The 13454-nt window shown below is 44.5% G+C and overlaps 1 protein-coding gene across 1 annotated transcript in view; it reads right to left on the bottom strand.

Annotated features, from left to right (window-relative positions):
- Positions 1-13454, bottom strand: part of NEMF (nuclear export mediator factor) — a 273128-nt gene that overhangs the window by 103559 nt on the left and 156115 nt on the right. The window contains exon 21 of the mRNA XM_069208695.1: positions 10971-11029. Coding sequence (XP_069064796.1) covers positions 10971-11029 — 59 coding nt within the window. The remainder of the gene's footprint in view (positions 1-10970; positions 11030-13454) is intronic.

Genomic DNA, 13454 nt, shown 5'->3' with positions numbered 1-13454 from the left:
CCTGCGCCCCAGCCACCAACAAGAAAAATGGCCTAATAACCCTTGTTTCCGCCTCCTCAGGGCTCAATATCACCACAACTGAGGCAGACTCTGAAGGTAGATGGTTCAGTACTAAACTCCAAAAAGATAACTCTGATCTCACAATGGTGAAAATATACACTCCAAACTGTGATAAACCAACTTTCTGGTCAAATCCTAATAAATAATGATCAAACTTACCTGCATACTGCAGACTCATAGTGGGAGGAGAATTTAATCTCCCATGGGACGGTGTCCTAGACAGGAACTCTGCATACTCATTTACACCCAATAAGTCTCATAAACAGATGCAGAACACCTTTGCAACACCCATAAGTTGAGATATATCTGGAGGCTATTCAACCCCACAGACAAGGATTATACCTTTTTCGCACACACCCACAATACCTTCTCTCGTATTGATTACCTACTACTAGACAAACACACGGTCCAGATATATCAACCCCCACCATTGAACCGATTCTAGTACCTGACCACGCTTGTATACCTTTACTCTACGATATGTCAATTACCGCCCTTAAAATCAAATGTTGGTGAATGAATGAGCTTATTGCAGATAACCCCACCTTCAGAGACACAATAACAACAGAAATTCAGTATCCAATCCTCAAATTGTATGGGACATCTTGAAACCCACTATCAGTGGCCACCTGATAAAGCTGATGGCAAAGAAAAATAAGCAGGGTAACAGCAATAAACTGCCTAGAGAACAAAACAAAAAACACTAGAAAGTAGTCTTAAACAATCCTGAGATAAACCCCAACTAAACCAACTAACCAAATTAAAATACAAATACAACAACATCTTAAGCAATAAAGCCCATCTGATGGTACAGAAATCCTTCAAATGGAGGGGCCACAATAAAGCAGACAGAATACTAGCCCCATATTTAAAACAAAACAATCGTAAACCCAGAATAGTCTCTATAAATAATGAAAATGGCATTACATCTAACAAAGAGAAAGATATTCTATTCTTGCAGCCTTTGAAAACTTCTATCACACCCTATTTACTAAAGGTAATGATACCCCATATGTTTACTGCTTAGACTACCTCAAGAAGATCAACATTAATAAAATAGAAGAGGATACCAAAAAATCTTTAGACAAACCGATCTCTTGTCAGGAAATCCTTGGTGAAATAAAAAAATGTAAAACCCAGGAAAGCACTGGTGCCTGACTGCTTCAGAGCCTCCTTTTACGAAACATGGTCCACATCATTAATCTCACCTCTTGAGGACCTTTTTGCTCACTTTACCACCACAGATGCTAATAAAGGAACAGCTGTGAAACAATAGTAATAGTTAACCCCAAGGTAGAGAAAGACCCATCAAACCCCAAAAACTATTGCTCATTTCCCTTTTAAATATTGATTCCAAGCTATATGCGAAAATCCTGGCACTCAGATTAGAACCCATAATGAGCAAACGTAATCACCACTCTCAAACAGGGTTCATCCAAGGCAGATTACTGCAGAGAACATTAGACTATTAAGCCACACATTAGAAAAAGCACCCTTTCTGCCACACCCGGCATGTGCAATAGCACTTGACATGGAGAAGGTTTTTGATAAGGTATCATGGACTTTACTTCTTGCCACCCTGACTACCTTCAACTTAAGCCCCTCATTTATTAAGATGATTTTTGCCTTATACCATGAAACCCGAGCCAGAATAAATATTAACAGATCTCTATCCAATGCTTACACCTTCAGCAGGGAATCAGACAAGGGTGTCTCCTCTCCCCCTTACTATTCATACTTACACTAGAACCCCTTTTCAAACAAATCAGAAAAACCCTAAAATTCATGGCATCCCATTCAAGGCAGGACCTCAAAAAGTAGCAGCATATGCTGATGATATTCTCCTCTTTACCTTCCAGTCAGACCAGGCGCTACCCAATATCATGGTAACCATCAACAACTATGCCCGGGTATCAGGCTACTGCATTAACAGAACAGAGACAAGATAGAGGTTCTTCCTCTCAACGTATATTGTAACAAATCCATTATAGGTGACCATGGGCTCAAATGGACTCCTGAAAAAATAAAATATTTAGGCATGTCATTCTTCCCAAATCTTAGAGACTCCATTACCTATAATGAAAACATGACCCTAAGCAAAACTGAAGACACCATAGACAATTGGTCCTCTAAATTCATCACTTGGTGGGGGAGATGATGATCACACCTCTTATCATATTCCTCATTAGTAAGTCTCCCATATATCTCTCAAACTCCTTTTTAACCAAATTAGATGTAATCCTCACCAAATTCTTATGGCAATCCAAGAAACCCATAATTGAGACTTCCAAAAATACTGGGCGGCTTAAACCTAGCAGATTACAGATGACACAATCACCCCTTCCTAGCCAAACAGGTTGGCTTTGGGACTATCCCACCCAAATTACACCTCCCCTCCCTCATGGCTTGAGATTAAGAAAGCTCTAGCTCTCCCTTACCTCCTTTATCACAACTAAGAAAATAATTACAGAACACTTCACAAACATACTTAGATGTATAGTGCATGCTCTTGGTAAAATTGTTAATAAATTACCAAATAAAATGCATCAATCACACTTTGCCTCTCTGTGGCACAACAACCACCTAAAAATAGATGGAAAAACAAGCTATCTGGATAAATGGGCGAACAAAGGAATACTGTTAATAGAAGAGATTGGAATCCCGCAAAACCCACTCCCTATTTCCACCTAAAAAACAAGTTTGATCTTAAGAACATAGACTTCTACCACTTCCTGAAAATCAAAGCAACCATCTCAAGACACAAGATAACCAACACAGCTGATCTACCCAACATTTTATGCTCCTAGATCAAAGGAGGCCATGTCACATCGAAACTATACTTCCTTCTCTCTCCCAAGAGCTCTGCATGAACCAAATCATCAAAATAGATGAGAAGCTCTCCTCTGCGACTCAGTTCTCCAGCAAGAAACACAATTAGACTGGCCTCACAACTGGGTAAATCTAACCTCAAACAAAATCAGACCATCCCTTGCTCAAAGAAGATACTGGTTGGCTTGTATGGCACACTGGACCCTGCCCAAGCTATACAAACCTGGTCTTCGAAACTCTGACACTTGCAGGAGCTGTGAAAAAGAGCTTAGTGACTTAGGCCATATGCTGCTAAGCATTTCAACCTTTTTAAAATACAGGATCTGATTCAGGCTCTTCAGAATAGTTTTGCATGCTATGGACTTGGGTCAAGCTGTAAAGACAACATTAAGTAGGTGCACTGGCTCCCCCTGAAGGAGCAATGAATGGGTCCATCAAGCTGAGTCGCTAAAAGTCCTGCTGCTCTAGAGGCCGGCCAGAATTTATTTTTTCATGTGTTGCCTTAAAACGACAACCAAATGGCTTCTACTGGATCAATGTAGGGTCAAATGTTTTTTCAGATATTTAGCAAACTTTCATTGAGAAGATTCCAGTTGATTAAAATTGTTAATTGATAAACATGCATCAGCATTTATATCTGAAATGACGTACCAAGTTGCAGAACAAGTTACTTACCTTTGGTAATGCCTTATCTGGTAGAGACAATATCTAGCTGCAGATTCCTTACCTTTGAATTTCCCCAAGGCATCAGACTGGAACTGGAGATTTTTCTAAAGCAGTTCCTCTGCACGCCATTAGGTGTTGTTGATCAGCTCCGCGTCCATCGTTGTCCGCTCCGAATATGATGTTGTGGTACCTTTATAGGCACCACCCTGGCATGCTGACGTCACTTTCTTTTCACAACTTTCCGTGCCAGAAGAGCAGAGACATGAAGAACAATGACTACTTGTGCATCAAAACTAAGGCCCTGAAAGGGGAGTCCCGGACCCTAGAAATCAGTTTGCAGACCAGGGAGGGTGGAAGGGACAGTAAGGAATCTGCAACTAGATATTGTCCCTACCAGGTAAGGTGTTACTGAAGGTAAGTCACTTCTTCATCTGATGGAGACTTCTAGTTGCAGATTCCTTACCTTTTAATACATACCCAAGCAATACCATCTTCGGAGGTGAGTTTGTGAACCAAGATCATACTAGAAAATCCTGCAGGACCAATTGGGCAAAGTACCCATCCCTACGGCAGTAGTGTTTGGTAAATGTTTGCAGAGAAGACCACGTTGCCACCTGACAGATGTCAAGGACTGTAACTCCACATGCTAACTTCGAGGTAGTTGCTGTAGCTCGAGAAGAATGAGCACTCAAACCTTCAGGTGGTTGCTTTTTGGCCAGTGCATAGCAGATCTTAATGCAGAGAACAACCTGTCTGTACATGGTCTACTTCTGCACTGCCTGACCTTTCTTCACACACAAAAATGACAAAAAGTTGATCATCCACCCGGAACTCTTTGGTACAATCAAGGTAGAACGCCAACACTCTTGTTGGATCCAGGCAGTGGAGTCTTTCCTCTTCCTTCGAAGGATGTGGGGTGTGTAAAAAGTAGGCAAGGTGATAGATTGGCCTGCATGAAAGGGCGTAACCACTTTTGTCAGAAAAAAAGGTCCTAGTGCTAAGCACTACTTAGTCACAATAGATGACAAAGTAGGGTGGCTTAGATGAGAATGCTTGCAGATCACTCATCCTGCAGGAAGATGTAATGGCCACAAGGAATGAAGTTTTGAAAGTGAAAAGCCTGAGAGGACAATTGTGAAGAGGCTTGAAAGGAGTGCACATCAGAAATGTGAAAAACAAATTCAGATCCTATTGGGGCATAATGAATGGGGATGAAGGAAAAAGGTGGCAAAGAAAGTTGATCAGGCAACCTAAAAAAAGCAGAAATACCAGACAGACCTGAGAGAGAGGGGCAGAGAGGTGGGTGGGGGGGATCAACGGATGTGTCTGTGCACCAAGCCACACATTTCTTCAGACAGGCGTATACCGTTTTGGTGGAGAGATGCCTTGATGCCAAGATTATGTTACAGACTTCGGAAGGAATGTCAAAAGATGTCAACTGTCGCCTCTCAATCTCCACACAAGAAGGCGGAGTGTGGACAGGTTTGGTTGCAGAACCCTCCCCTGCTGCTGCCACAGAAGATCCTCCCGAAGGGGCAATTTGACACGAGGATCGATTGACATGCTCAGTAACTTGGAATACCAGACTCGCCATGCCCAGTCCGGAGACACACGGATTACTTGGGGCCGATCATTCTTGATCTTAAGAACTCTGGGCAGATATGGAATGGCCAGAATGGCATACAGGAGACCTGAGTTTCACTTGAGATGAAAAAAGTCTCTGTGCAATTGCTGCCTTGGAATCTCCAGTGCGCAAAACTGCTGACATTGCACATTCTCAGCAGAGGCAAATAGATCTAACCAAGTCTCTCCCCACAGCTGAAAGATACCTTGCGCCACCTCCAGGTGGAGAAGCTATTCTTGTTCAACTAAGCATTTTTGGCTGAGTTCATCTGCTCTGGCATTCAGAGAGCCCGCCAGATATTGAACCGACAGGGATGTGCCCAGCTATTCCAGCCACGTTTAGAGGTGCAGGGCCTCTTGACGAAGAGTCCACAACCCCACCCCACCCTACCTGTTGCAGTACCACATGGTGGTGGTGTTGTCTGTGAACATCTGCACCATCTTCACCTTGATAAAGGAAAGAAATGCCTTCAATACCAGCTGGGCCGCAGAGAGCTCCAACAAGTTGATGTGAAGTCTGGTTTCCTCCAGAGACCAGATGCCTCTAATCTCCATCTCCCACAGATGGCTTCCCCATCCCAGTAGTGACACATCTGTCATTTCTGTCAGATCTGGTTGGGAATGGAGAGGGATCTGCCTCCGACCCAATCGTGGTTCGTTAATCACCACTGCAGATCTTGTGCAGTTCCCTCTGAGATGTGTACCTTGTCACAGATAATGCTGCGCCCACTGGAACTTCAAGTCCACTACAGAGCCCACATATGCCATCTAGCATGGGTCACCAGCAGAATGCAGGAGCCCTGTGGCCCAGCAGCCAGTGCACCAGGTTGCAGCCTATATAGGTACCGCAAAGTCATATCCGGCACGGGCAATAACGACAATGGACGCAGAGTCGATTGACGCCACCTAATGGCAAACAGCAGTACTGCTCAAGAAAATTCTCCGGATTCAGTCTGCCGCCTAGGGGAAATTCGAAGGTAAGGAATCTGCAACTAGAAGTCTCTATCAGATAAAAAAGGTTTGAGACCTGAAGGAAGGAAACTCACATGGATTATGAATTTCTCAAGTTCATCTCATCTGAATGTGAAATGGACAGGATAGGGGGGGGCTAGCGACACATCTTAAAGATGATACCATACTGAGCCAGAAGTGGACATGTATATCTAAAAGAAGTGTGTTTGATTCTCTTGGGCTTCTTTTCCTTCTAGAAGTGACATGATGCATCATCTGCCTCGGATCAGGAATGTCTCCTTGACAATGATGTCAGGCTCTGAAATGAAGAACACAACCTCAAACCCTTCTCTTTCCTGACCACCACATCTGCTTCTTGCATAAAGGGCACTTGATGCCTGGGAACTTGAACATCAGCATGACACTTCAAAAAACATTGAAACAGAAATAAGATTAAAGAATTCAGAAAACTCTGTGAAGCTCTGCATTTGTGTCATCCTTATCACAGAAAAAATTAACTGACATGGGGTAGTGGGAGTCTCCTTTATTAATGTGGCATAACTCTTTGAAGGTTGAGGCCCAGGTGGTTCAGAACAAATCTATCCTATGGCGTCACCTAAGCAACCAATGAGCAGATTTTTTATTTATTTTTTACTCTGGGTATTATATTTCAGATAAGGAATCAGAAATGAAAAGTAGCTATTAGAATGCTGGTGTTAACTGGCCCCCTAGTTTCTCCCCAACTCCTCTCCAGAAAGAAAAAAAAGTAGGCATTGTATTTGATGCAGAATTCACTTTCAAAAGCAATGCCATAGTCAAGGGAAAATATTTTAACTGTCTTTATTCTGACATGAGCTCCGTGATTGTGTGCTATGATTACATCCAAGTAATTTAAAAATTATAAGTGGATGATTAGAGGCCGAAACTTTGAAATGTCTTAAGTCCTATCCTGTGGGCTGCACCGTACTATCTCAGCATCAACTTTTGGAAAACATCAAGGAGACAGGCTGAGGATGAGTTTTAGGGATCACTTCTCAAATCTGGCTAGATTCTAACTCCCTACAGTTGTTTTCTCCTTGCCGTGCCTGCTTCAGCTCAAACAGCACACTGTGGTAGCTGGCAGGTGATGTAGCACTGTACACAAATCTGCAATAAATAAAGTAAAAAATAGCAAATTGTTTGCAAATAAAATGGAATTACCTGTTTCGAGAGTATTTGCCCTTCATGATCACTATTGCCAGACGAAGGAAAATAGATTGGCCTTTAGACTTTTATCCTGCATTGTAGGAAAGTAGCACCTTTCTGGCATAGGTACCCCCACTTTTTGCCTGGTGTCAGTGTGTTTGGACTGTAGCACACTGAGATCCTGCTAACCAGGACTCCAGTGTCAGTGCCCTCCCCCCTAAATTTAGTTGTAAGGTAACTTTTACACCCTGCAATTGGCATGCTGGTGCACCCATGTAAGTCCCAAGTATATGGTACTTAGTCACCAGGGGCATTAGTGCATCATGGGTCACCCCATGGGCAGCAGCATGCATTATGCCACCCATGGGGGCCCATGAAAACTGTGACTGCAGGCCTGCCAGTGCAGCCTGTGTGAAATGGTGCATGCACCTTTCACCCCAGATATAAGGTTTGCCTTTTATCATGGTCACTACACTCTGACCAAGTGCCCAATGGCAGCGTGCATGTCTCTAAGTGTGAGGGCACCCCGGTGTGTCCCTACAAACCCCAGACTCCATTTCCTGGGCTTTGTAAGTGCAGGGAAGCCATTGTAAGATATGTAGTGGACACTGGTCAACAGGAGTGGTCCAACTACATACTGGCTTCACCGATCCTAGGCATGTTTGGTATCAAACATGTTGGAATCATGCAACTACACTGATTCCAGTGTTAGTTGCATGATACCATGTACTCTGGGGGTTCCGTAGGGGATCCCCCATGTGTGCCTGTACAGCCTAGCAGGGTCTGCATGCCATCCCGTGCTGCTGTTGACCCCAGACACTGTTCTACCCCACTGCTGCTGACCTTAACACAGGCAGGGGGAGGCAGAACAAAAGACTTCCTGTAGGACTGAGGTGTGACCACATCTTCCTTAGAAACAGGGGTCTCTGGACCAGGGTCAGGGTGCCTCTGAGTGCCAACATAGTGCTTTGATGGGCACATTTGGTGCCCTCCCTGCATAAACCAGTTTGGATCGATTCAGGGACCCCTAGATCCTGCTCTGGCACGAAACTACACAAAGGACAAGGGACTGACCACCCCCTATTCAACTCCTCTGCTAGGGAGGTGCACAGAGCTCTGCCAGGTGGCCACTTGATTCTGCCATCTTGGAAATAAGATGAGAAGAGGCCCCTGGGAGCATCTGACTGGTTAGTCCAGCTGGGTGACCTCCCTAACCTCCTCTGATAGGTGGATAATTACAGTTAGTGTCCAACCCCTTCCTGGGTTACTTAAGGGCTACCCTGAGGGTGGGAACCTAGATTCAGGAACTTCAGGAACTGTCAGCAAGTCTCCTATGCAAGACACTTCTGCAACCTCGACACCGGAACCGCTGCTGTTGTTCGCTGGAACCAGAAGCAAGACTGTAGCCAGTAGGAGTGCTCCTACTACAACGTTCTTTGTACTTTCTGCAGACTTCAGCAACCCCCTGGCCATGCATCCTTCAGAATAACTGTGACTCTGCTGCACTTAGGAAAGCAAGAAGGAATCTCCCTTGGAACGAAGGACTCACTCCCCTGCTTCTGCAGGCACCTCAACAGTGATCACTGGCTTGTGGATCCTGCTATCCCACCACCTCTACAAGGCTCTGCAGCACAGAGGTTCTGTAGCTCTCTAGAGGTCTGACCTATTTATCTCGCAACTGGGAAGTTTGTGGTCTCTCACCAGAGTTGCATGGCTGGAATCCTTGTGCACCACATCTGCTCGTTTTTGCCAAGGCTTGTTGGTTCTTTGGTCCATAGACCCCCTAGCTCCAAGAAGCCCCAGCCTCCACCACTCTCCAGTTCCAAGAACGACATCTCCTCTGCAACTCCTATGACTTGGGCAGTCCTCTTTTCTGTGCTGTTGAGGCCTCCCTGCGACTCCCTGTGCTTGCTGCCAGAGGGTCCTGGTGGGGGCTTCAACGATTCCTGCTGGCTCTCCTGCTTGCTGAGGGCTGACCCTGACCTATCTGGCAAGGTTGGGTCACCAAGCCCATGCTGGTCCCCAAAGCTCCTGCAAACTCTGCACAATGTTTCTTGCATGTGCCAGGTCTTGTTGGTGGTCCTACTGACCTCTCTGCAATCCGAAGGCCGGCGTGGGAGAAGCTTGTGGATAACTCCTGGGATCCTCCTGCATTGCATGCACTCCATAGCTGAACTTCTTTGCCAACTGTCCATCAGGAAACATCATGAGAAAGGTGGGCACTGCAATCCTATACTGCTTGGGCACCTCTAGGTGGTTTGAACTCTGTCCCCTCTCTCCTTAGGTCCTCTTCTTCTGGAATCTACGCCTGGGTTCCACCAGCCTGGTCCATGGGTTGCGACAGCAGCTGGACATCGTAGATCCGCACTGACATCAGCTGGAGGTCCCTACACAACTTCACCCCATGCACCTGGGCTTCTTGGTATAGGTACTCCACTGTTCTGGGTATCTGTGGGCGGTGGCACTATCCAATCGTCCTTGTCCCAAAAAGTTTCTTCTGCGTCCTCTGGGAAAGGTCCTAAAACTGAAAACTACAGAGGAATAAATTGACTTTCCCATGTTATCCTATACACACTCATCAGAGCTTTCTACTCTGCACACGGGTACCTGGGGAATCATAACTACTTACCTTTGGGGTGTTAGTACTTTCCTAGTCCTAAGGGTCCTTGGGTGGTAGTGTGGGTTGGGTGTGGTTTTCGCATCCCATTTTTTTAGTTTATGGTTTGTTACCCTATAGGGGCCCATGCTATTGCTAAGTGTATTTTTGTATGACCATATGTCTGGTTAGGAGATATACCAAAGTTAGTACTAGAGTGTGTGTTATAATAAATATTACATGTTTTTCTAACACTGATGTGGTTCTTTTCTGTTTGTACTTCACTGACTGACCAGTGTGGTATTTGCAGCCGCTCTACACCCTCCTGGATAAACCTTAGCTGTTCTCCACAGCTACCCTATGAGAGCTCAGCTTATCTAGAGCCACCTACAATCACTATGGGTTGCGTGGACTCAGTAAAGGGTGATTCAACATAAACTGAGCCAGCCTCCTACACGCCTAGCCTAGTGTTCAGTGCAAAACTGGCAGTTCTGTGGCAGAGTACAAATGAACAGATTAGGGTCTGCGTGAAAAAAGACCGCTGGTAGAGTTTACATGCTAAAGACCCAGAAAAATGTGCCTTAATTCAGGCTTCCGATACATGAGTTATACCTAAAAAGTGAAATGATTAAATGAATTAATTGCTACAAAGAACAGCAATCAAGGCTTAATGTCTCGTCAGGAAGAAAACAGAAACAGAGGATTGAAATAGCATGGGACACAAGATTTACCTAAATCAATACTTCTGTACCTGATGATGAAAGTGCTAAGAGGTGATATGGTATTTATTGCACCCCAATATCTTTTAGCGATGGAGTAAGTATCCACAGTCACTCCCTAGGATGGACGAAGGTTCCCAGGACATGCTGGCAATGAAGGTTTGATTTCAAAGTAAGCAAACAGGGTTAAGTAGAGCAACAACAGAGGAATAAATTAAGATGGAAGAAATACAAGGAAACTGAAAATAGCAGTGTGGTTTCATCTCTGAATTTATCAGACTCACACCTTGTTATGAAAAAACACATGCTAGCAAACCAAAAAGAAAAAGCAATTAGTCTACCTTGAACAAGAAGCTAAATCCCATCATCAGGTATGAGGGAGGAAGAAAATTCTTCTTTCCTGAAAAACAAAAACATATGACGGTTACACAATTCATGATTAACCAAGTAAAATATGTCAACATGATATACTCTTTTATGAATATGTTGTATGCTAATCAAAATCATATTGACGATTGTCTAGGATTCCAATAGCTAACGTTATTTTTTTAGTAGTCCACTGTGACTAATGTAAGTTACTTTCTGACTGTATTCTCTATACATCAACTGAGCAAGCATGTACTACCTCCTGGCACAACTGAATAAGCATCTTGGTCTTAGCTGGGCCATTCTTTTTGTTAATAAGAATTTACAAGTGCATAGAATTTGGAGTAGTGCTACTCTCACATGCTGACATCAGTTGCTTTCAAGATTGCCTTTGCACCCAGATAGCGGGCCCCAAAAGCAAACTAGGAGACAGTATGCAGATACTTAGACTTGGTGTTTTATTCAAAAGTAGCCTCCAAACACAGAACAGGGAGGATGGGAGGGTCGGTGAGGAATCTGCTGCTAGAGCGAGTCTCTACCAGAAAGAGTGTTGCTGAAGGTAAGTAACTTGTTTTTATTATATAAACTTCTAGCCCCAGATTCCTCACCTTTTGATTAAGATACTAGTGCGGTACCTAAGAAAGCTGGCATGTGGATGGATTCAAACTAGAAAATCCAGCAGGACTGAGAAGGCAAAGTGCTTTTCTCAGCAACTTGACTGTTCAGACAATAGTGCTTTGTGAACCACCTATGGATGGATGCCCACGTAGCTGCCTGGAATAATGTCAAGGACAGAGACTGCACATACTGATGGAGTGGAAGCACCATTGGCCCTGGTGGAATGGACATGTAGTACTACTGAAGGATGCTTTTTTGACATTGAGTAGCAGCTTTTAATGCACAGCACGTTTCAGTATGATATGGTATGCTTCTGCACAGTCCTGCCTGTTTTTTTTGCTCCAGTGAACCCCACAAACAGCTGATCGTCCATCTGGTGGTCTTTGGTGCAATTGATGCGCACTTTTGGGATCCAAACGATGGAGCCTCTTTTCCTCCTTAGAAGGGTGAGGTGGAGCACAGAATGCCAGCAGGGTGATGGTTTTCCCACCGTGAAACTGCGTCCCAACTTTTGGGAGACTGGAAGCCCTAGTAGAACCAGTTTGTCAGGGAAGAAAGGGGTGTAAGGAAGATTAACACAGCGTGACGCTCATTCATACTTGGGGCTGGAGTGATGACAATGGGGAACGTAGCTTTGATGGTGAAGAGCTGTAAAGGGTAATTGTGGAGCGGCTAAAAAAAGAGAAGATTGAGGTCCCATTAGGGCATCACAAAAAGAGAAGGGAAACATATGTTGCAGCCCTTCAAAAAGATGTATCACAACAGGTGACTGCCATAACAAGGGCTGATCAGGCAATAGCAAGAGGGCCAAAAGATAACTTTAAACTATGCCCAGAGACAGGCCTTGCTGGATGAGAGACAGCACAAATAATAAAACATTGGACAACTTGGCCTTTGGGGGAGTCACTCAGGCAACTGCTGCACCAGATCACAGATCTGTCCCAGCGACAGGCATATACAGTTTTTTTCAAGGGATGCCTGTCTGCCAAGATAACATCAACCAGCTCCAGATGAAGGTTGAGGATATTTAGCAGTCGCCGCTCAATCTCCATGCATAAGGGTGAGGATTGCGAAGGCCAGGGTGGAGAACCCAACCCTTCTGTTGCAACAGCAGATCCTCTTGGAGGGGCAGCCTATTCGGATGACATATGCTTAAGCCCAGGAGCTCTAGATACCATGTTCAGTCCAGAGCCACTAGGATTTCTCTGGCCCAGTCTGTCGTGACCTTCCTGAGAGACTTGTGGCAGGAGTGATAGCAGCGAAAAGGCATACATGAGTCCTGAGTCCCACATGAAGCAGGTACTTTTTTGTGTGAGGTTTTGACACCGAGTGTTCTCTGCAGTGGCACAAAGATCTAGTAACGTGTAGAAAGCTGGCCAGGTGGGCACCTATGGTGTTATCATCTTATACCAGGTCCAAGTATCCCCTATTAGTGAGGTTTAGACAGTGTCTAGGAAGCTGGGCTCTCTAGAGGTAGCTGTGGATGAGCAGCCAAGACTTATCCAGGACACAGGCAAAGCTAATGCAGTACCACTATACTCATACAGCACTTACACACATGAAAGACCCACACAGTGTTACAAAAATAAAGGTACTTTGCTATGGTAACACAAATACTAAAATACTGTATAGGCAATTCTCTACTAGTAGGTGAGTAAACACACTATTATATACACATTACTAATCATTAACTGGCATAGAAAGCAATAGAAACAATGAAATAACAGAAAATCACGGAGACCCCAGGGGGAGACCAAACCATGTACTAAGTAAATTGAATGCAACAGGCAGACCCCAACCCACAGAAGTGGAATCTGTGGAGGGGACCTGGAGGAACTAGG

This window comes from Pleurodeles waltl, chromosome 9 (assembly GCF_031143425.1).
Source record: "Pleurodeles waltl isolate 20211129_DDA chromosome 9, aPleWal1.hap1.20221129, whole genome shotgun sequence".
NCBI lineage: Eukaryota > Metazoa > Chordata > Amphibia > Caudata > Salamandridae > Pleurodeles > Pleurodeles waltl.
The sequence above is the reverse complement of the archived record's forward strand: the minus strand, read 5'-3'. Positions and strand labels throughout refer to the sequence as shown.